Raw genomic sequence first — 22,145 nt, 5'->3', positions numbered from 1 at the left:
AACAGCTGCCCATCACCCACAGGGTAAAATCCAAAACCTTTAGTGACACAGAAAGCATTAGTGATGGATGCCTGACCTCGCCCAGCCACATCCCCACTTTCCCTGGCAGCTCCCTTGAACCTGGTCCTCTGGCCACACTAGACTACTCTCACCATCCGTACGTGCTACCCCACTGGCTGCGGTGCCCCACTGACTCACCAGATGAACTCCTCAGCCTTACAAACCTCCACCAAGCCCCAGCCCCTCCGTGGAGGTTTGTAAGCAGTTGTTCTTGCCATGAGAGGGTGATTGGTTATGTAAACGTCTGTCCTGCTCACGGACCAGAGCTCCGAGTGTAGGAACCGTCCCTCCCCCTCTCTACACCCCAGTACTTAGCATGATGTCTGCAGGTGCTTGACAAAGCTTGTTGAGTAAATGAAAGGGACAACTTCTGTAGTTAAAAGAACTTGGATACAAAAGACTTGGGCAAATCCCGACTTTATCGTCTACCACCTGGGCGATCTTGGGTTAGTCACCTGGCCTTTCTGCAACTTGGTTTCTTTTTCCAGAAACTGGGGACAATGCAACTTCGTTGAGGATTGCATGGAGGGGTCAATGAAGTCAGATATGAAAGTGCTTTGGATACGACGAATAACGACATGGAAGAACAAAGGTAGTAATGAGAGCAGATAAAGGGATTCAGAAGAATGAGGGTGAGCTCAGTCGGAGATGAGGAGGAAGCTGAAGATGGACAAGGAAGGTCCTCCATGAAGAGGATGGTAACTGGCCAGTAAAGGTTCACAGCCATTCTGTGGGCTGCTCCCCAGGCTTGTCTTATTTACTCAAAACCACAGCCCTAAAAGGTAATTTGATTATCCCATGTGACTAGAAATGGCAGAACTAGCACTTGAACCCAGGACTAGTGACAGCAGACACCATTGGACCAGCAAGGACACCATCTCAGGGAAGCCCTTACCCCTCCCCCCAGCCCGCACCCCCGCCTCCTCTCCTGGGAGCCCGCCTCCTCCCTCTTCTGTCTCTCTTTGACTCACTGGGCAAGATCACTGCTCCAAACGTCTCCACCCACACGTTCTTAATGTAAGAGGAAAGCACCAAGTCCTAACCGCTGGACCGCCAGGGAATTCCCAGGTCTCTTTCCTTTTTCTTAATCTTTGTCCTGGAAATCCCTCCCACCTTGATTTCTACCCCATCACCTGGGTCCCTCAGCATAGAGCAAAGAAGGGATATTTGAAGTGGAGGGATATTTGAAGTGGTACAAAGGCGCAGAAAGAGAAAATTTTTAAGTAACAAATTTCCAAAGTTATTTTATTTCATCTAAATGCTACAGGGATGTTTGGCCTGATTTGTAATTTAGACACATCAATGTGCATGATTCGAGAGGAGGATAGTTAGGTCTCCATCTCCTTTAAATTTCTATTCCAATCAATTCCCATTGGTGTTGTCTAACTCAAATGCCTTCTCATATATTTAAGCCATCTCACTTCCTTTCATGGATGATGGTTTCTCCTGTTTTAATCATAAATTAAACAGGTGCCTCAGTGGGAATGGTGTGATCCAGACATACAGGGCTTCTTGGAGACAAGGCAGGGCTCACTCTTCAAGGTCATTACCCTTGTCTTTTTCTCTTTGCTTTCTTCTGTTCAATAAACCTTCTCAAGTACTCAAGATTACTGTCAAATATTGTTTAGATAAAACTGGAGCTCAGAGCCTATAAAAGAAGAGGTTATTGGAAAAGTTCAGAACTTTGGAGGTCCTCATGCCTACTTCCAGCACCCTGGTGTCTGCAGCTTGATCCCCAAGAAAAGGTAGTAGACAATTGTGGCCTAGTTAACCCCACTTGAGGGAATTTATAGGAGGAGCTGTGGCTGGGTTTGTAATAGAGACCAAGATAGAAGTGTGAACTATTTGATTTGGACTTGATAAGATTAACTTGAGCCGAAACTGTTATGGGAGTATCTGGATGTTGCTTGATGTCTTGCTTCTCCTACTGTCTCTGGCCAAGACTAGGTGGGTAATAAATCATGTAGCTGCTCATCGTCCACTCTGTTCTACTCACTGGTACCACTGCCTGGACTGGGAAAATGGGTCATCCCCTTTGCCCTGTAAAGACCTGAGCCTCCTGCTGTTTAGATAACTCTCCCTTCCTTTACTATTTTTTTTTAGGCCATGCTGTGTGACATGAGAGATCTTTGTTCCCCGACCAGGGATTGAACCCATGCCCCCTGCATTGGGAGCATGAGTCTAACCACTGGACAACCAGGGAAGTCCCTTTTCCTTCCCTTACTATTGCCAGAAGAGATGGGTCCACCCAGAGAAGGAGGAAAACAGGAAATTATAATTGCAAATTGCAAAGAACAAACAAGAGTTGATCTCACTCACGCTGATTAGGTTGAGACATGAAGTTGGCTTCTACCACTCTGTTGTTCAGGGGCTGGGTCCCACGTAATCATTGTGGATGGTCTTGTTCTGGTGATTCAGTAAGGAATTCTCCAGCTTCCAAACCTGCAGGCAACATGAAGGGAATTATGGAGAGGAGAGGCACTGGGTGAGTTTTTAAATTTAGCTAGCAACTGAACTAGAGCTTGGATTTATATAACCCTGATAAAGCGGTTGTGAGAAGATCTCAATTCCAGAAGTGGTCTGGGTGCTATGTGCCAGGCCATTCATCCACCCATTCATTCCTCCAACAATCTCTTTTAGCCTTTTTCTATGAGTATTTAGTCAATAGTAAAAAGGAGAGAAAGAAGTAAACAGAAACATACCAAGCAGCAAGCTCAATTTTTGTTTTTTCTGAGAATGTCTGTATTTTGTCTACATTCTTTTTTGTTTAACATTTATTTATTTATTTATTTGGTTGCTCCGGGTCTTAGTTGCAGCAGGCAGGCTCCTTAGTTGTGGCTCACTCACTCCTTAGTTTTGGCTCACTCACTCCTTAGTTGTGGCTTGTCAGCTCCTTAGTTGCAGCACATGCAATCCTTAGTTGCAGTAGGCAGGCTCCTTAGTTGCAGCACATGGGTTCCTTACTTGTGGCTCACCAGCTTCTTAGTTGCAGTTCACCGGCTACTTAGTTCCAGCTCGTGGGCTCCTTAGTTGTGGCTCACCGGCTCCTTAGTTGCAGCATGTGTGCTCCTTAGTCGCAGCAGAGGGCTCCTTAGTTGCACTCTCAGGCTCCTTGGTTGCAGCTCCCGGCTCCTTAGTTGCAGCATGTGCGTTCCTTAGTTGCAGCAGGTGGACTCCTTAGTTGCGCCTCGCTAGCTCCTTAGTGTGGCTCGTGGTCTCCTTAGTTGCAGCAGGTGGACTCCTTAGTTGCGGCTCGCTGGCTCCTTAGTTGTGGCTCGTGGTCTCCTTAGTTGCGGCTCACTGGCTCCTTAGTTGCAGCACATGAACTCTCAGTTACAGCATGCATGTGGGATCTAGTTCCTTGACCAGGGATCGAACCCGGGCCCCCTGCATTGGGAGTGCAGAGTCTTATTCACTGCGCCAGCAGGGAAGTCCCTTGTCTATGTTTCTTGAGAGACATTTTTGCTGCCTGTACAACTCTAGGTTAGCTATTCATTCTCTCAGTTCTTTGAAAACATGGTTCCACTGCTTTCTGACTTTCACTGTTGCTGTGTTGCATCTACTCTTGGTCTATAGTATTTCTTTCATGAAAATCTGTCTTTTCTCTCTGGTTGATTTTTAAATCTTCTCTTTTGTCTTTGATATTTTGTGGTTTTCACTGTGATGGTTTAGTGTGGGCTTCTTTTTTGTTTCATTGACTTGTTGGGCTTCCCTCATATATGACATGGTGTCTTTCAATTCTCTGGAAAATTGTCAGCCAACATTCTCAAATTATCCCTCTTCTCTATGCTACCTCTCTTCTCCCTCTAAATTTCAGCCAGACATTTGTTGGACCTTTCTTTTTCATATTTCCATCTCTTTCTCTTTGTGCTGCATTTACATAATTTTAAAACTCCTATACATATTAAACATATTAAATATGTTTTATTTTACATATTATGCATTCTTTATGCATATTAAACATATTTTATATTAATTGACTGATAATTACTATATCTGAAATCTTTGTAGTTCTATTTCTGCTGACACTCATTCATAGTGCCTTATTCCTGATATTTTGTGATTTTTTAAAAATTGAGCTCATTTCAGGTAACTTTATTCATGTAAATTCTTATAGATCTGGATGTAAGGTGCATTTTTCCTGAGATAATTGACATTGGCTTTTGTTAGGTATCTAGGGGCACTTCCAACCTGGTTGGCAATGTTTTTTGTGTGGTTATAAGGGTCTTTCCACCTTTTCCTGGAATAAGGAAATGGAAAGTTTAAAAAAAGAAATATTTGTTTCTGAGGAAGAACATCACCCAGAAGGAAATGTCAGCTTTGTTTTGAAACCTCAGTAACATGTGTCCTTTATTTAACTCAACAAGTATTTATTATGTCCCCATGCTATGCTGAAGGACAAAAGACAACTGATACGGCTCTTCCCCTCAAAGGGCTACAGGCATTTTATGTGGTAAAAGGCTAAATATGAAGCTATCCTTCTCGCATGAAGTCATTTATGAAGTAATGTATTACTTGTGCCTGGCGAGAGCAGCACTCAGTAAATATTTGCCTTCACTGTGCAACTCTTGTCCTATGACTTGGACCACGTCCCAGTTTTTTTGTTGCATCACCTATAGGTTTCTTGGATTCCCTGATGCCTGTTTGCCCATTTCTGCCACAACACTAGTAAGATCACCCATAGCAATAGAGGTGAGGCACTGCAGCCCTGTACGTGGAAAACGCTGTAGGAGCCCAGGTATCAGCATTAGGTGAGATTTGGGGAGCACTCTTGTTAACCAGGCCGTTGAAAGGAGACACTTTGATAAAGTGATTCTATACACTACCTGTGTCCTGGAGAGCTTGACAGTATCTGCCGGCACAAACCAGTGGACGTTCTCAGTACAGGGAGGAGTGGTGAGTGACCCCCAGTAGCTGTAGTAGTAGTGGAGGTTCCCAGGTAGCATGTCCTGAACGTCAAGGCCCCTCAGAACTGCGCTTTGTCCTAAAAGAGGGGACAAAAAGGAATGTTAGGGACCACTGCTGCCCCTTGCAAGGACAGCTCTGGCTCAGATCTCACCATCTTTAAATCTCCTGATTTAAGCAGGGGGACATAGAACCTGGTCATTGGGAAACATCCCCCAGTGTGCTTCTTCCAGGGAAGGGTTAAGAGCAAAGACTTGGGCAGAAACCCACTCGAATACCTCCTCCTGGCTGAGTGGCCCTGGCGGGGTCTGTAGAAAGGGGACACCCAGGAGCATTGCCGTGAGGGTAAAGGGGAATGTGTTTATAAAGTGCCGGCACTGGACCCGCACATAGGAAAGTGGTCATGAGTGTAGCCGTCACCATCATCATTGTCATCATCATTAGGCAGAGGATACATTTTACGATAAATGAAAGAAATTATGACTCCTAGGGGCTTCTGGGTAAGTGCTCTCAAAGAAAGAACAAAATTCCTTGAGTTGTGCTCATTTATAAATGAAGGGGAGGGATAGAGATTAGAAAGGCAGAATCAGAGCTAAGCGGGGGTCCAGGTGCAGGCGTCAGGTCATGAGCGCTTCCTGCCACGCCCATTGGGAACCAAGCTCAACCACAGGTGAGGTGTAGAGAGGGGGACATCCACAGGGCATGTGAAGCCTCCACAGCACCCACATTTATCGCTGCATCTATAGAATTCCTCTTTTATTCATGTCAGTGACGCTGAGTCCCTGAACTCAGCAAGAGACTATCAAAGCAACACGGAGTCGAGTTGACTTTTGCTTCACCTTCCCTGAGCACTTTTGCATTTTTTAGTGGCAAAGAGGATATCATTTTGTTATATACATAAACAGGTTTCTTTAACCAAGGCTGTGAAGTGTAGTAGTGCATAATCCCATGAATAAGTAAAAGATTTCTAAGTTTTGTTTTTATTGGATAGATTTCAAGATATAACCTTCTAAAGGACTCTATTGCATAGATTTTGTTTCATAACTCCAATACGTTCAAGTGAGTGAAGAATTCCAGAACCATGGTGGAGCCACTGTGGAAAATAATATGGTGGTTCCTTAAAAAATTAAACATAGAATTACCATATGATCCAGAAATTCCACTTCTGGGAATATACCCCAAAGAATTGGAAGCAGGGAGGTAAAAACAACAGGGCCCACTGATGGTTTGGGTGTGGCAGGGCAGGGTGGGGAATGAAAAGAGGAAAGTCCAGAGAAATTTTGGGATTTTTGGCTTAAACAAGGGGATAGATGGGGATGCTGTTTGCTGAAATGGGAAAGTTGGTTTAGGGACAAGCCTGGAAAGGGACGGGAATAAGTTATGCTTTGGCCATGTTGCGTTCTAGATCCATATGGCAACATCAACTAAACAGTTGGGTGAAGGAATCCAGAGTTCAGAGAGAGGCCAGCGTTGTGGGCACTATTGATCAGCAGTGGAATTTATTGAATTGGAGAAGGAAATATATCAGGATCAGTTCGTAGAAATAGAATATCTGAGGTCAGTGAATTCAAGGAAACTCCTTAGTTATACCACAGGCCTTTGGTGTCTCCTGCTGGCTTTGTTCATGGTCCGTAGATTAACTAGACAGTTCTTGCCTCAACTTTGCCTCACCTGTCCTGCCTGATGCTGATGTTACCTGGAGGACCAGATAGAGATTTTTGGAGTCCACAGCCTAAAGGTGACAATTCAGGCCATGGGACTAAAAAGGAGGTCACCGAGAGAAGTCAGAGTCCTGGCACCCTCGGACATTAAGGCAGGAGCCAGGAAGAGAGAGCAAGAGAGTAGCGCTGGGGGTGGGGGCGGGGTTTGGCCAGAACGCAAGCCGCGTGTAATGCCTCACTGTTTGGAGGTGGAGTAAGAGAAGAGGAGAAAAGTGCCCAGGAGATCTGACAACCGGGGTGACCTTGAAGGCTTAGGCTGAGTGAGAAAAGAGAACAGGACAGTAGACAACTCATTCAAGGGGAGATGAGAATGGGGTGGAGGCTGAGGGAGTGATGGGGTCAAGAGACGGAGTTTGTGTTTTGAAATGGAAGAAATGAGAGCACTGTGATGTGTGTTGAGTGGAGTGACCGGGTGAAGGGGGAGATGCAGGAGAGAGAGGGGAGATGGGCAGGAGAAAAGGCCCTGAGAATGGGAGGCGTCGGTTGCCCACACGGAAGGTTGGCCCTGGACCAGAGCAGGGACCTCTCATCCAGTGTAACAGAGGAGGGGACATGGAGTTTGGTCAGGCGCAGGCAGGTTAAGATGAGTGAGTTTCTGACTACCTTCTCCATGGAGTGGGAGGCCAGGCATCGCCTCCAAGGGAGAAGCTGGGGCCAGAGAGGAGGGGCTTTGGGAGAGAGGAGAAAATATGACGCAGTAATTTTGGAGAGGGGAAAAGCAAATGCCCAGAGTAGCATTTCAGGATTTCTGAGCAGTATATATACTTGTGTATATTTGTAGCTGTGAATGAAGTTAGAAGCCTGTGTGCTTCTCTCCGGCTACATTCAGCCATTTGGCTACAGGCTGTGAGTAAGTGGGAGTTAGTCTGAGGCTTTGCCAGGTGAGCTTGTGGAGGGATGGAGGGCATTTGAGTGGGTGTGTCACAAGTATGGCCCGTGGAATCCAAGCTAGGTAAAGAGAGATGAGAGGCATGAGGCGTGACTAGTAGTGAGAACGTGGAGGTCCATGGATTGGAGGTCAGCAGATTGCTGGAGGGGGTGAGGACTGAGGTCAGGGACCTGGAGTCTGGGAGATGTGGCCAAAGTGGGATGCACAGAACCAAGGCTGCAACAGACCTGGTTACTGCTCAAGGTCAAGGGTTGACCATGGGAGTGGGCAGACACTCTGACAAGAACCCTGCCTTCTGGCGTCAGAGATAAGGGAGACCAGCCCTGTGTCTGTGTGTGCAGGCGCCATGACAAGAGGCTTCACTCTTGAGATTCTTCTCAGCTTGAAGCCAAGGAGGCCATCTCTCTTTAGGGACCAGGATCATCACTTCCAGCTGGGGCCAGAGGTGAGAGTCGCTTAAATGAAGGTATCCCTCATTAGTGGAACTCTGGCCATCCAGAAGTTCCAACCGTGGCAATTGACAGGTAGAGTTTATGAATGGGTTTCTCAGAGGTGTGCACAGCCTGAGCCAACCTTGGGAATTGTTGGAACCAGAGACCTTGCACACGGAGGGGAGCGTCCCCTGGCAGGCTTATCTGCCACCCTCTCCACCAGCAACACTCTTCCCTGCTCCCCTGCCCCCCATCACACTCACGCTCATTCCTCTGCCCTCGTGCAGCCGCTGTTGGTTTCCCTTACCTGGATACCTGATGCTCTTCAAGCGAGAAATGAAGTTGCTGTAGTAAGCATTTTCAGCATTACCCTTGACCTGCAGGAGAAACACAGAACAGTTCACCTAATGGAGAAGGGCCATCCATCCAGTACTATCCCCGCTAATCCAGCTCTTTTGTACACTGGCTGATGGGCAGAGCCGCGAGGGCAAGGAGGCAGCCCCACCCGTGCCCCACTTGTGCTGGGGGAGACCATCTGGCTGTTCTTTGCCCACCAAGTGCCTGGACTCACCAGTCTCTTCCAGAAAGACAAGATCTGAAGCATTTTGGCAGCTTCCAGGGAAAAGAGCTTCTTGGTGGTGACTGGTGATGTCCTCAAGGAATGGACAAAAGTCACTGTCAAGATATCCCCAGTGACCCTGTTTTGGGCAATGTCAGCCACAGTCAGATTCACTGTGTTTTTTCATTTGTTTGTTTGTTTTTGTTTTTTTGGCCATGCGGCATGCGGGATCTTAGTTCCCTGACCAGGGATCGAACCCATGCCCCCTGTATTGGAAGCGTGGAGTCTTAACCACTGGACCGCCAGGGAAGTCCCCAGATTCATGGTGATGCGGGGGCTTGCTCTTAAGTGCTCCCTTCTTCATCCTCAGGACTTTTGACTGAGTGAAGGAGAGCCAGATGTCCAAGGCAAAACTGCTCCAATTCTGACCACCGTCATCCTTTATTTATTGTATGAGTGTTGACTTTTTAGAAGTCAGAGTAGTTGCTTTCTGTGAAAAAGGCCTATGGACAATGGTTCTTTTCAGTCCGCGAGGCTGATCCATTCTTCCACTGGCTATAAATTCAGACTTTCTTGGATCTCTGATTGCCATTTATTTGTTTTCTAAACGTCTCATCTTTTTTTGTTCCTCTGTTCTACCTTTTGTGTTAAACAAATACTTTTAGCGTACCAGTTAACCATGTTAAGTTATTAGTGGTTGCTCTAGTGACTACAACATACAACTTATCACAATCTATATCAGGTAAATACTAACTTAATTCTAGTAAAATATAGCAACTTTGTTCCAATATAGCTCTATTCCTTCCTCATTTTTTCTTCTATTTTTGTCATACATTGTAAAGCTAATACTACAGGGGTATAATTATTGCTTTAAACAATTTTATGGGTTTTTTTAAAAAAGAAATTAAAAGAAGACAAGAATATGTATATATGTGTATATATATGTGCATGTATGTATATGTGTATATATATATATATATATATATATATATATATAGTCTTCTATATTTACCTACATATTTACCATTTCTGGCAGTCTTCATCTCTTTCTGTGGATTTGAGTTGCTGTCTGGTGTGATGTCCTTTCAGCCAGAAGGATTTCCTTTAACTTTTCGTGTAAGACAGATCTGTTAACAATTATCTCAGTTTTTGTTTAACTGGGAATGTCTTTATTTTGCCCCATTTCTGAAGATTGGTTGGCTGGACATAGGAATCCTGATCGTCAGTCATTCCACGGCCTTCTGATGCCTTGCTTCTAATGAGAAGTCAGCCATTAATGCACTGTCAGCCCCCTCTATATAACGAACCCTTTTTCTCTTGTCAGTTTTGACAGTTTGATTTTGATGTGTCTAAGTGTTTATCAGATGTGGAGTTTGTTGAGTTTCTTGGATTGGTAAATTATTGTTTTTTCATCAAATTTGGGGAAATTTGGCCATTGTTTCCTCAACATTTTTTTCGGCCACTTTCTCTCTCTGCTCTCCTTCTGGGACCCCCATTACATATATGTTGGGATGCATGATCTTGTCCCCATGAGTCTCTAAGGCTCTGCTCATTTTTCTTCTAGCTTTTTTCTTTGTTCTTCAGATTCAATAATTTATTTAACCTGTCTTCAAATGCACTGATGGTTTCTTCAGTTGCCTCAAATCTGCTTTGAGCCCATATAGTGAATTTTTCATCTTTTTATGATACTTTTCAACTCTAGACTTTCCATTTGGTGCATTTTTATAGTTTCTGTTTCTTTATTGAGATCCTTTTTGAATCATTGTCATCATATTTTCCTTTAATTCTTTGAACATAGTTTCTTTTCATGCTTTGAACATATTTATGATAGTTGTTGAAAGTACTCTCTGCTAGGGAAATCCCTGGTGGTCCAGTGGTTAGGACTCCACGCTTTCACTGCCAAGGGCCAGGGTTTGATCCCTGGTCAGGGAACTAAGACCCCACAAGCCACGTGGAGCAGCCAAAAAATAAAATAATAATAATAATAATAGGGCTTCCCTGGTGGCACAGTGGTTAAGAATCCGCCTGCCAATGCAGGGGACACAGGTTCGAGCCCTGGTACGGGAAGATCCCACATGCTGCAGAGCAACTAAGCCCATGCGCCACAACTACTGAGCCTGTGCTCTAGAGCCCGTGAGCCACAACTACTGAGCCCACGTGCCACAGCTACTGAAGCCCGCGTGCCTAGAGCCCGTGCTCCGCAACTAGGGAAGCCACCACAATGAGAAGCCCAAGCACCGCAACAAAGAGTAGCCCCTGCTCGCCACAACTAGAGAAAGCCCGCGCACAGCAACAAAGACCCAACACAGCCAAAGATAAATAAATAAAATAATAAATAAATTTATTTTAAAAATAATAATAATAATAATAAAGAAAGTATTGTCTGCTAAATCACTCTTGGTCTACTCAGAGTCAGTTTATATTGACTGCTTTTTTTTTTTTTTTTTTTTTATGGCTGTGTTGGGTCTTCGTTTCTGTGCAAGGGCTTTCTCTAGTTGCGGCAAGTGGGGGCCACTCTTCATCGCGGTGCGCGGGCCTCTCACTATTGCGGCCTCTCCTGTTGCGGAGCACAGGCTCCAGACGCGCAGGTTCAGTAATTGTGGCTCACGGGCCCAGTCGCTCCGCGGCATGTGGGATCCTCCCAGACCAGGGCTCGAACCCGTGTCCCCCGCATTGGCAGGCAGACTCTCAACCACTGTGCCACCAGGGAAGCCCCTTGACTGCTTTTTTTTTTCTCCTAAATATGGATCACATTTTCCTATTTCTTTGCATGCCCAACTTTTTCTTTGATAACTGTCATTTCAGATAATACATGGCAGCAAATCTGATTTCTGATTTTTAAAAATTGTCCTGAGGGGTTTTTGTTGTTGTTCATGTGACTGTTTAGTGACTTGCCTGGACTTCATCTGCAGGATATATCTCACAGCGGTGTACAGCAGCTGATGAACCTGCTTAGGTCTTAAGTCTTATTTTTATTTTTCAGCCTGGGGCCATCTAGGGTCAACATAGTCTTGTGGCCAATGATTTTTGCAGAGGTTGTGCTCAAACCCCGTGAGCCCAAGATTTGCACCCTCTGCTGATGGGTCTGTATGTGGGTTGAGAAGCACATTCAAAGATCAGCCAGTTACCGGGTCAGCCTCAGCCTTTACTTTCCATCAGGGTTTCTTGGGAAGCTTATACAGCCTTTCTGTGGCTCATCTCCCAGTTAAATTTCTGATGGTCTGCCACTTGCCACTCACCTCAACTAGGACTGCAATCTCAGACTATCAAACCTGCAAGTTTTCCCTGTTTTCTGTCTTTTCGGTTGTTTGCTACTTTTAGCAGCAGTGCCCCCTGGGCATGGGTTTTCAACTTCTACTCCAAATCAAATTAGTCCCCTGTATCAGGCAGTGAAGCTTTTGGTTTTCCTGTCCATGCTGCCCCGATAAAACTACCTTGCTGACCACGTTAGGGGAAGGGGATGGGAACAGCCCCAGGCAAGATGTCCACAAACTCCCATTGTTCTTACTCAAAATTCTAGCCATTTATCATAAATAAATGCCTCACCTTGTTATTTGTCTTTGGTCCATTTCCAGAGCACTGATATGGTTGTTTTTGACAATTTTATCCAATATAAAGCTTGTTTGGGGGTGATTGGATTCACTGACCGCTTCTTGCTACCTAGACATAAATCCCACCCTCCAGACTTTCTGAGAGATGCAGAGATGTTGGCTTTGTCTAGGGGGTTGCAGGCTTCCTCTTGCCCTCAGAGCAGTTTATGTCCAGTGAACCCTTCTGCGATCCCAGCTCTTTTAAGTCAGCTCGTCCAAGTTATGCCATGTCCTTGAGGTTGGTGACACAGAAGGAATGCAGTAACTGTGAGCAAGGACTGGAAAAAGGGTAGGTCTTTCATTGGGTGAGTGTTTCCAAGAATTGTGAGCTCAGGAACAGATGAGGAGGGACCAGTAGGAAGACCCTTTGTCTACACTTAACACCTTGTTTTGACACCAATTTCTAACTTTGCATGTGTCGTTTCAGCCTGCCTCAACGAGGGCTGCCTGCACAGCCAAGCCATCCGGTGCTTTCTGAGCGTTAGCGTAGCTCTTGTATTTAGAATTGTAATGAACGACGTGAATCTGTGGAAGCAAGAAAGTGTAAGTCAAGGGCAGTTCCTGTAAACCTCAAGTGCTTCAGGTTTTCAGGGAAGGAGGAAAATAAAAAAAGATGCTCCGTCCCACACCTCAGCTGACCCACGTAAACACCTCTGACCACCATCTCCCTCCCTCTGGGCTACAAGATCTATCAAGACCAGAAAGTTCTCCAAGGATGCAAAGAGTGTGAGTGGGATTCTGGGGAGATGGCAATTCACCTTCCCCCCGGCAGACAAGCTGGCAGAGTCCAAGGGATCATATGAGGCCACTGGGTTCTCCCGAGGTCTCCCTAGCGTGGGCATGTGCCCCTTTACCCCAGGAGGCCACTGTAAACCTGCGGTCATCCTAAGCAAGAGGGGGACCCAGCAAATCTACCACATAGAAATCCAGTTGAAACTAAAGAGGGCTTGCCCCACTCTGTGGGCTGTAAACTCCTGCGTTGGGGTGACTTCTGTGAGGGCAGGGACCCTGCCCGAACCCCCAGCACATAGCAGTGACCAGTGAATTGTTGTAAATGAATGAAAAATAAACTCAACCTCAGGGTGACTTGACTCACCACTGCACAAAGTCTTTTTGGCTGTTTTAATAAGAAAAGTGACTATGGGGTTTGAAAGAAAGAGGATCCTCAGGGTACCTCGATCACATATCTGATCCCATCAATGGTGTGCTCGGAACCGCTGATCTCCAAGGAGGCGCCACCCTGGTGGAAGTGCATCTGCTGGGCTGTGTACTGGGTGCCATTGGCAGCCATCACGCGCATGGTGGGGGGCAGGCTGATCTGTACTGGAAGAGAAGACGAGGGGCAGGGAGTGTGCAGATGGGCGTGGATGGGTCAGGCCTACAGGTGAGGCAACTTCCCCGGTCACCTGCCCACTCCTGGGGCAAGCTGGTACTATAGACAGGCCTAGACTGCCATGAGCAGGGTGACCAACAGAGAGGGGGCACCTAGCACATGGGGAAGGATGGGGACCAGGCACTGAGTAAGCTGGGCTGGACAGGCACTTGTTCCAGGGCACTCACCTTCCCACCCAGGACCAGAAGGTCAGGGGCAGGACCACCAAGTGGCAGGTCCAGCTTGTTAGCCCTAACGAAGGGGGGAGCCCTGAAAAAATAGGGCTAATGAGTGTGGAAATCAGAATTCCACTCTCCACCTCTGGCCAATTTTGGAATTTGCCCACAGGGTAGGGATAGGAAGTGGGGCCTCTTGGGACTATTTTGATTACTTTACTACCCAGCGTGAGTACTCTGTAAGGTCAAGTTGAAGTCATTATCTTCTCTATGATGTGGTTAAAATCTTCATCCCATATCGACTTCTAGAACTAGACCAACTAACAACCCATCCCACTTCATAGAAAGTAGCATCCCTGCGGGGCTTCAGTACTTTTATTTTATGGACAAGGAAGCCAACCCGGGGAGGTAGAAAGATTTGCAGAGTCACTCAGTTCATTGGTCAGGGCAGAGCTGGGCCAGAACTGGGCCTGGACGGGACATCACCATTATAGGCTTCAACTTGTCTTCAGAAGACAAAAGACCACATTCTGTGGCAAGTCAGGGAACACACAGACTCCTGGCTTGGGATTGAATTTGATGTGATCATCAACAGGTGCTTTCAAGCGTTAGGTTCTTGCCGATGGAAAAATGGATCTCTCTTCCAGCTTCCTTTTGCCTTGTGCCCCACAGACTTTCTACAGGGAGGTTACTTTGGTGAGACAGCTGCCTTGTTCGCTCCACTGGCTTAGGTCTTAGAGAAATCTCTATATTTTGCAATGACCCAGGCAAAAGGGAGACATAGAGAGTGACCCCAGAAAATGACCAAGAAAAATATCTATGAGGGTATAATTTAGGACTTGAAAAGGGACAGTCAGCATCTCTCCTGATAACAAAGTTTTTCTATTTAAAGTCATTGAAGATGGTTATAAACAAGTAGATTTTCTTAAAGAGCAAATAGTAGGTATTTGATATCTGTCAAATGACCCCCTTCTTCCCTTCCAAATTATCTAAAGCAGCAGGAAGCTGTGATGAAATTCATAACGTAATATGCCAGAAGGCAGAAATCCAGCCTCAAAGATTTTTACATGCCCTTTGGCAGAACAGGTGCTTGGTATTTAGTGCTTAAACTGTAGCCGGCCTCAAAAATCACTGCTCACATGAGAAAAATGGAAGAGCTTTTCAAAGGAGATATGCAGTCATCTGTTCCCAGAGATTGGAGAGCTGAGGAGAGTTAGTACCACAGGAGCAATGACAGAGATCCAGACAAGCATGTTTCCCTTGAAACGCAATTCCCTGCAGACAGACTGTCTCAATTCTCAAGCTGTATCAATAGGATCGCACAGGCCAGATTGAAAAATGGCAGCAATTCTGGGCTTATCACTGTGCTTTTGAAAAGGTGAGGCCAAATATCTGTCCTCCCAAAAATCAATTTGCTGAACCTTCCAGATTCTGAAAAAAAATTGATTTAACTTCCAGAACTTACTCCCCTTTGTTTGAAACTAATTTAACCAAGTTCTTATCAGACCAGAGAAAAAACACATGATCTGAGCATTTTCTGTGCTCAAGAAACAACGGCAAAGCGTCAAGGTTACAAAAGACTGAGGAACTGACCACGATTGGAGAAGACTAAGGAGATATGATGACAAAAGGCAATGTGTGATCCTGGATTAGATGCTGGACCAGGATAAGGACATTATGGGCAAGTGATGAGATGCAAATGAGGTCTAGAGTGTAGTTCATCACGTGGTATCAACGCAGTCCAGTTATAAGATATTAAAATTAGGGGAAGTGGGAGAAGGGTATTTGGGAACTCTCTGTACTATTTCTGCAATTTTTCTAGCCTAAAACTATTTCAAAATAAAAGTATAAAAACACAAAGACAGAACCAGTCTTGCTCCTACAACTTTCAAAGATCAAACCCTGGGCTTCCCTGGTGGCGCAGTGGTTGAGAATCTGCCTGTTAATGCAAGGGACACGGGTTCGAGCCCTGGTCTGGGAAGATCCCACATGCCGCGGAGCAATTAGGCCCGTGAGCCACAACTACTGAGCCTGCGCATCTGGAGCCTGTGCTCCGCAACAAGAGAGGCCACGACAGTGAGAGGCCCGCGCACCGCGATGAAGAGTGGCCCCCGCTTGCCGCAACTAGAGAAAGCCCTCGCACAGAAACAAAGACCCAACACAGCCAAAAATAAATAAATAAAATAAAAAATTTAAAAAAAAAAAGTTATTCAAAAATAGGGTTTAAAAAAAAAAAAAAAGATCAAACCCTGCTCAGGGGACTTCCCTGGTGGTCCAGCGGTTAAGAATCTGCCTTCCAATGCAGGGGATGTGGGTTTGATCCCTGGTCAGGGAACTAAGATCTCACACGCTGCGGAGCAACTAAGCCTACGTGCCACAACTACTGAGCCTGTGCGCTCTGGAGCCCGCGAGCCACAACTAGAGAGAAGCCCGGGTGCCTCAACGAAGAGCCCGCACGCCGTAACTAAGACCTGACGCAGCCAAAAAAAAAAAAAAACAACCTACTCAGAATCCTGCATCGCTCATGGAGCCTATTTGGGGATTTATCCTTTCGTGCACAAGTCTTTTCGCCTCAAATGCATTAATCTATGTCAGGCTCTGTGCCAGGTACCAGGATAGAAGGATGAATGAGAGATCATCCCTCCTTTCAATGAGCCCAATAAATGGAGTGGCTGATAGTACCTATTAAGAGAGCAGTGTTGCCCTTCCCCTTGAACACTACAGGCCCAGTACTTCCAACCTTTAAGCTTTTCTGGAGCCTATGCATATGTGTTTCGGGGAATTAAAAAAAAAAAAAATCAATCAATCAGTACTGGTCCACCAACTGTCCCTTGTTTACAACAAAATAGAGAAATTGAAAATAAGCTTTAGGGCTTCCCTGGTGGCACAGTGGTTAAGAATCCCTGCAGGGGACACGGGTCCGAGCCCTGGACCAGGAAGATCCCACATGCCACAGAGCAACTAAGCCCGTGCACCACAACTACTGAACCTGTGCTCTAGAACCCGTGAGCCACAACTACTGAAGCCCGCACACCTAGAGCCTGTGCTCTGCAACAAGAGAAGCCACCGCAATGAGAAGCCGACGCACCACAAAGAAGAGTAGCCCCCACTCACCTCGATTAGAGAAAGCCCGCGCAGCAATGAAGACCCAATGGAGCTAAAAAAAAAAATTAATTTAAAAAAAGTAGAATTTGAAATTAAAAGCACAGTACCATTTACATTAGCATCTCCCCCCCAAAATTAAATAATTAGGTATAAATCTAACACATTACATATAAGATCTATATGAGGAAAACTGAAAAACTCTGATGAAAGAAATCACAGAATAACTAAATAAATGGAGAGATATTCCATATTCCTGGATAGGAAGACTCACTATTGCCAAGATGTCAGTTCTCCTCAATTTGACCTAGAGATTCAATGTGATCCCAATCAAAATCCCAGCAGGTTATTTTGTGGATATCAACAAACTAACTCTAAGGTTTACATGGAGAAGCAAAAGACCCAAAATAGCTGACACAATGTTTAAGGAGGGTAACAAAGTTGGAGGACTGATGCTACCCATCTTAAAGACTTACTATAAAGCTACAGTAGGGACTTCCCTGGCGGTCCAGTGATTAGGACTCCACGCTTCCACTCCAGGGGGCACGGGTTCCATTGGGAACTAAGATCTCACAAGCCACATGGTGTGGCCAAAAAAAAAAGCTACAGTAATCAAGGCAGTGTGGTCTTGGTGGGAGAATACACAAATAGATCAGTGGAACAGAATAGAAAGCCCAGAAAGAGACCCCCATAAATATATCCAACTGATCTTTGACAAAAGAGCAAAGATTATCAATGGAGCAAAGAGAGTCTCTTCAACAAATGGTGCTGGAACAACTGGACATCCGCATGCCAAAAAATGAACCTAGACACAGACCTTACACCCTTCACCAAAATTAACTCAAAGTGGATCACAGACCTAAATGTAAAGTGCAAAAGTATAAAATTCCTCGAAGATAATATAGGAGAAAACCTAGACGACTTTGAGTATAGTGATGCCTTTTTAGATACAACACAGAACACATAATCCATGAAAGAAAGAATTGATAAGCTGGACTTAATTAAAATTTAAAACTTCTGTTCTGCAAAAAAGAATATCAAAAGAATTAGAAAACAAGCCACAGACTGGGAGAAAATATTTGTATAAGACACATCTGATAAAGAACTGCTATCCAAAATATACAATGAATCCCTAAAATTCAACAATAAGAAAACAAATAACCGAGAGACCATAACAGACACCTCTCCAAAGAAGATATACAGATGGCAAATATGAAAAGATGCTCCACAGCATAGTTCATCAGGGAAATACAAATTAAACCAACAATGAGGTGCTACCACACACCTAATAGAATGGCCAAGATCCAGAACACTGACAGCACAAAATGCTGGCAAGGTTGTGGAGGAACCGAACTCTCATTCATTGCTGGTGGGAATGCAAAATGGTGCAGCCACTTTGGAAGAGAGTTGGGCAGTTTCTTACAAAACTAAACATACTCTTACCATATGATCCAGCAATCACACCCCTTGGTATTTACCCAAATGAGCAGAAAACTTATGTCCACACCAAAATCTACACACTGGTGTTCATTGATGTTTATAGCAGCTTTATTCATAATTGCTGAACCTTGGAAGCCGCCACGATGTCCTTCAGTAAGTGAACGAATAAATGAACTGTGGTGCATCCAGACAATGGAATATTATCCAATGCTAAAAAGAAAGGAGCTATCAAGTCATGAAAAGACACGGAGGAACCGTAAATGCATATTACTGAGTGAAAGAAGCCAATCTGAAAAGGCCATACACTTCTGCCAACCTGCTGGTAGCTTCAGAGAGTAACTTTGGAAACAGGAACTTGATATGGATGATAAAATGAGGCTTTCACGAACTATGTGTGGAGTTCAGTGATCCAAATCACAGCTATCTGAGGGCTACTACCTTCATCAGCCCCATCAAGGGCAAATGGTTTTATTTTCTTAATAGTGCAAAAAGGAAATCTGAGTCCTATGACCCACCCCCCCACATACACCTATGCGAATGGACAGTAAACTGTCCCAGCCCAGGTGGGAGTGGAGAGGGAAGTTTCCAAGGAGGACATGACCGAGGAATCAGACATCCGGGGTCTGGATCCAGCTCGGCCACTAGAAACTACATGACCATAAGTCCCTCGGCCTCCCAAAGCCTCTGGTTTCAGCTTAAAAAATGCACCCCGCCCCGGGCTTGTCATGAGGCTCAGAGGAGACAAGCCCACTTGAAAAAAATCAGAAGGGTGTCTGCAAACGTTAAGCAGGATTTTATGGTTGTCCAGTCTAGGCTTCTGAAATGGAGGCCCCCAAAACCCAGCTTTTCTTGTCTGAACTTCACACGTAGAAAATATGGCAGATCAGACCTGGGCACAGATCAACAGAACAGACAGTGGGTCATGTGGCTTCTCGGTGTTGCCTCTCTGTCAGCTGAATTTCCTGCTGGTTGGGTTCAGAGTGAGCTCAGAGAGAGGCCAGTGCAGGATGAAGGGGCCAGTGGGGAACCGAGTCTACAGACGGATGCTGCCCAAGCAGGGACGAAGTGCCAGGACTCAACACCGGTCTACCCCAAGCCTGAGGCCTGCAGCCCCCAGGCCACGCTCTGGATCTCTGCGCATACAGCTCCTGGCAGCCCTGCCTGCCTGCCTCCCCCCATGCCCGCCCGGGGACGGGAGCCTGTCGCCCACCCTTACCTGTGTGGCCATTGTTGATCATAGGGAATGCCCCGTGCTGGACCTCGTAGCCGGACAGGTTCAGAGCCCTCAGGGAAGGGTTGTACCACACTTTCTTCCTGTGCAGGTCAATGGGCGACTGTCTCTTCCCCCCGCAGTCGGGGTACTCCCTCGGCCAGTGTGCTTCATGCAGCACCCCCTCTGACAGGGGGTCACAGTGCAAGGGGCTCCCTGTGGGCACCTCACTCAGGGCCACAGCCTACAGCTCACAGCTGGGCCTGCCCAACAGGAGGCCTGCAGAGGCCACAGTCAAGACCAGAGGCCTGCCTTCTAGAAAGCAGGGCCTCTTTCCAGAAGGAGGCAGGAGGGGCATCTAAATCAGCTCCACGGACCCTGGTGTCTGGGGGGCTTTGGGGCTGGTTCGTAACTTTCCTGTTGCACCCACTGGCCCTGAGAACATGCCTTCGTGTTTTGAAAGCAATGGGTGTCTCTAATACATAGCTTTGGCTTTTCCTTTGCATGACTGTCGGCTGATAAATGTACTCGAGGGCTACTTGGGCTTGGCATCCCTGTGTTACCTTCAGGGCCTTTTCCTCACTTCCTCTGAATGGCAGTTTCTCTTTTCCAGCCCCCAACAATACCACGGCCCACTCCACGCCCTAGGCCCTATGGCAGGCCCTCCCCACCTCCTTTCTTGACCCCTCCCCTTTAACTGGTTCCCAGTATGGTAAAGACCACCTGGGTGCCTACGCTTATGGACTCAGGACAAGAAAGGAAGCATCGGGTTCAAGGATGACCTAGAATGATTAGTTGAAAAAAATATCAAAATAAGGAAATTTATCTTTTTTTTTTTTTTGAAATTTATCTTTTTTAAGGTAGTTACTAATCACAGAAGAGAGAAGAGAGGGTGATAAAAGCAAGTCATTATAATGGGTGACTCGGCCTCCAAACAACTGTGGGTCCTGGTCTCATCCATTTGCAACAGGGAATCCAGCTCTCTTTCCCCCTTAGGGGACAACGTCATCCATAGCTTGTTTTGAGGAAGATGTTTGTACTTAGGCCTCTCACAGCTTCTCGGTTCAATAAAAAGTCAATTCTTTTTTCCTCTGTACCTCTCTTCACTGTTTAATAATACAAACCAATTTGTAGAGAATTCTTTCCTAGGGGCAGGTGCCAGGAGCAAGGCCAGACGTCTTGAACACAGCCCCTTCATGGATCAAAACGTTTTTTACCAGCATTGGTGTTTCTCAGGTATCCCCGCCAGGCATTCGCAGCAGCTGCCCGAGTTCTCCTGGGCCCCGTCTCAGAGGCTGTGCTGAGCTGGGAGGACGGACTCCGCTGTTGGAATCCTCTCTCTTCCTTACCCTCAAACCACTCCCAGTACCAATGGGCCTGACCGAGCAGAAGCCCCGGGGTCTTGTGGCACTGGGCCGGGTGGGGGAATCCTCTGGTCCAGACAGAGCAGTTGGTCAGAGTCAGCTGTCCTGCCCTCTGAAGCTGGACTTCCTGAGCCTCGCCACAGTGCTCCGAACTCCGCTGCCCTTGACTTAGAGGACACACATCCACCCTGGGAGGACGCTTCACCCTGTGTCTGCGGCCAGGGCAGACTGTGCAGACAGCAGGCTCTAAACCCTGCTTGCCCCTGGACCCTGAATCAGCCAGCGGCCACGAGCATCCTCTCCGGCCCCACGCCTCCGTCCAGGACAGAGAAGAGGAGGGCCAGCCAGGCGCTCTCTCCCCTGCCACCCAGAAGGGGCGTTTCGTGTCTGAACCCCACTGTCTTCCTCTCTTTGGTCCACACGTGGGCCGGGACCTGTGCTAAATGCCAGGGTTTTCCACTTCACGTCCTATAAGCGGGGTTCTGGATGTGAGACTGGGGTCTCAGCAGGGCCACGGTGACCAAGAGAGGCCAGCCTGGAGGCCATGCAATGGTCACTGGGTTCTCGGCACGTCGAGACGCTCTGGATAAACCGTGTATCATGAAATTTCCTGGAAGAAAGCTCTTGCAGACCCCACACACCCTTGGTGGGGCTGCAGGGAGCCCCCTGCAACTGCTTTATTTTCTGTCTACACAGACCAAGAGAGCAAATGGCTTTGCCCTTGGAAGCACTAATGCGGGCTCTCAAGCCAGCTTCCGGGGCAGAAAAGCCGAAACCCTGCGGGTGACTCAGGGATCCGGGAATGGGGAGAGTTCTGCCCTCCTCTCCTTAGCCGAGGTCTAAGTTCAGTATGCTCTTGCCCCAGCCCGAGACCTTGAGACCCCAGCAAGCACCGTACACAATCATCGTTCATGGTCGCCCCGAAAGGCCAGGCTTCGTCCTCAAGAAGGGGGTGCCCCCTTCCTTGATGTGATGGCAGAAAGGGGGCATGCAGCCCTTGGGGTGGGCCTTACCTGAGTAGGTCCACTCGGCCCCGTGCTGGGCCTGGGCTCCCAGCAGGAGCAGGGACAGCAGGGTGACCAGAGCCGTCATGACGCTGTGGGTCTGGAATCAGGGCCGATTCTGGGGAAGCTCTTCTTTTAAAAGCTCAGAAACTGTAAATAACAATTTACCAAGTCTGATCAGCTGATCCACACTTTGCTGCACCCACTGAAAAACAGCACGGCCTTCTCACCGGCTTCACTCAGCCAGGTGGGGTGCACCTGTCTCATCACCTCTGGCGTCAGCCGTGATGTGTCCACTTAGCCCAAGGGTTTGGTTGTTCAC

General features: G+C 46.8%; 1 protein-coding gene across 1 annotated transcript; it reads right to left on the bottom strand.

Moving 5' to 3' along the window:
• Positions 1 to 1,606: 1,606 nt before the first annotated feature.
• On the bottom strand, positions 1,607 to 21,911 carry CA6 (carbonic anhydrase 6). Its single transcript, XM_036874856.1, is given in 10 exon segments — positions 1,607 to 1,675; positions 1,677 to 1,708; positions 2,380 to 2,442; positions 2,445 to 2,502; positions 4,887 to 5,044; positions 8,314 to 8,383; positions 12,588 to 12,680; positions 13,330 to 13,478; positions 19,462 to 19,641; positions 21,833 to 21,911. Coding segments are annotated over 10 exon segments (951 nt in total).
• Positions 21,912 to 22,145: the final 234 nt, after the last annotated feature.

This window comes from Balaenoptera musculus, chromosome 1 (genome assembly GCF_009873245.2).
Source record: "Balaenoptera musculus isolate JJ_BM4_2016_0621 chromosome 1, mBalMus1.pri.v3, whole genome shotgun sequence".
Classification (NCBI taxonomy): domain Eukaryota; kingdom Metazoa; phylum Chordata; class Mammalia; order Artiodactyla; family Balaenopteridae; genus Balaenoptera; species Balaenoptera musculus.
The sequence above is the reverse complement of the archived record's forward strand: the minus strand, read 5'-3'. Positions and strand labels throughout refer to the sequence as shown.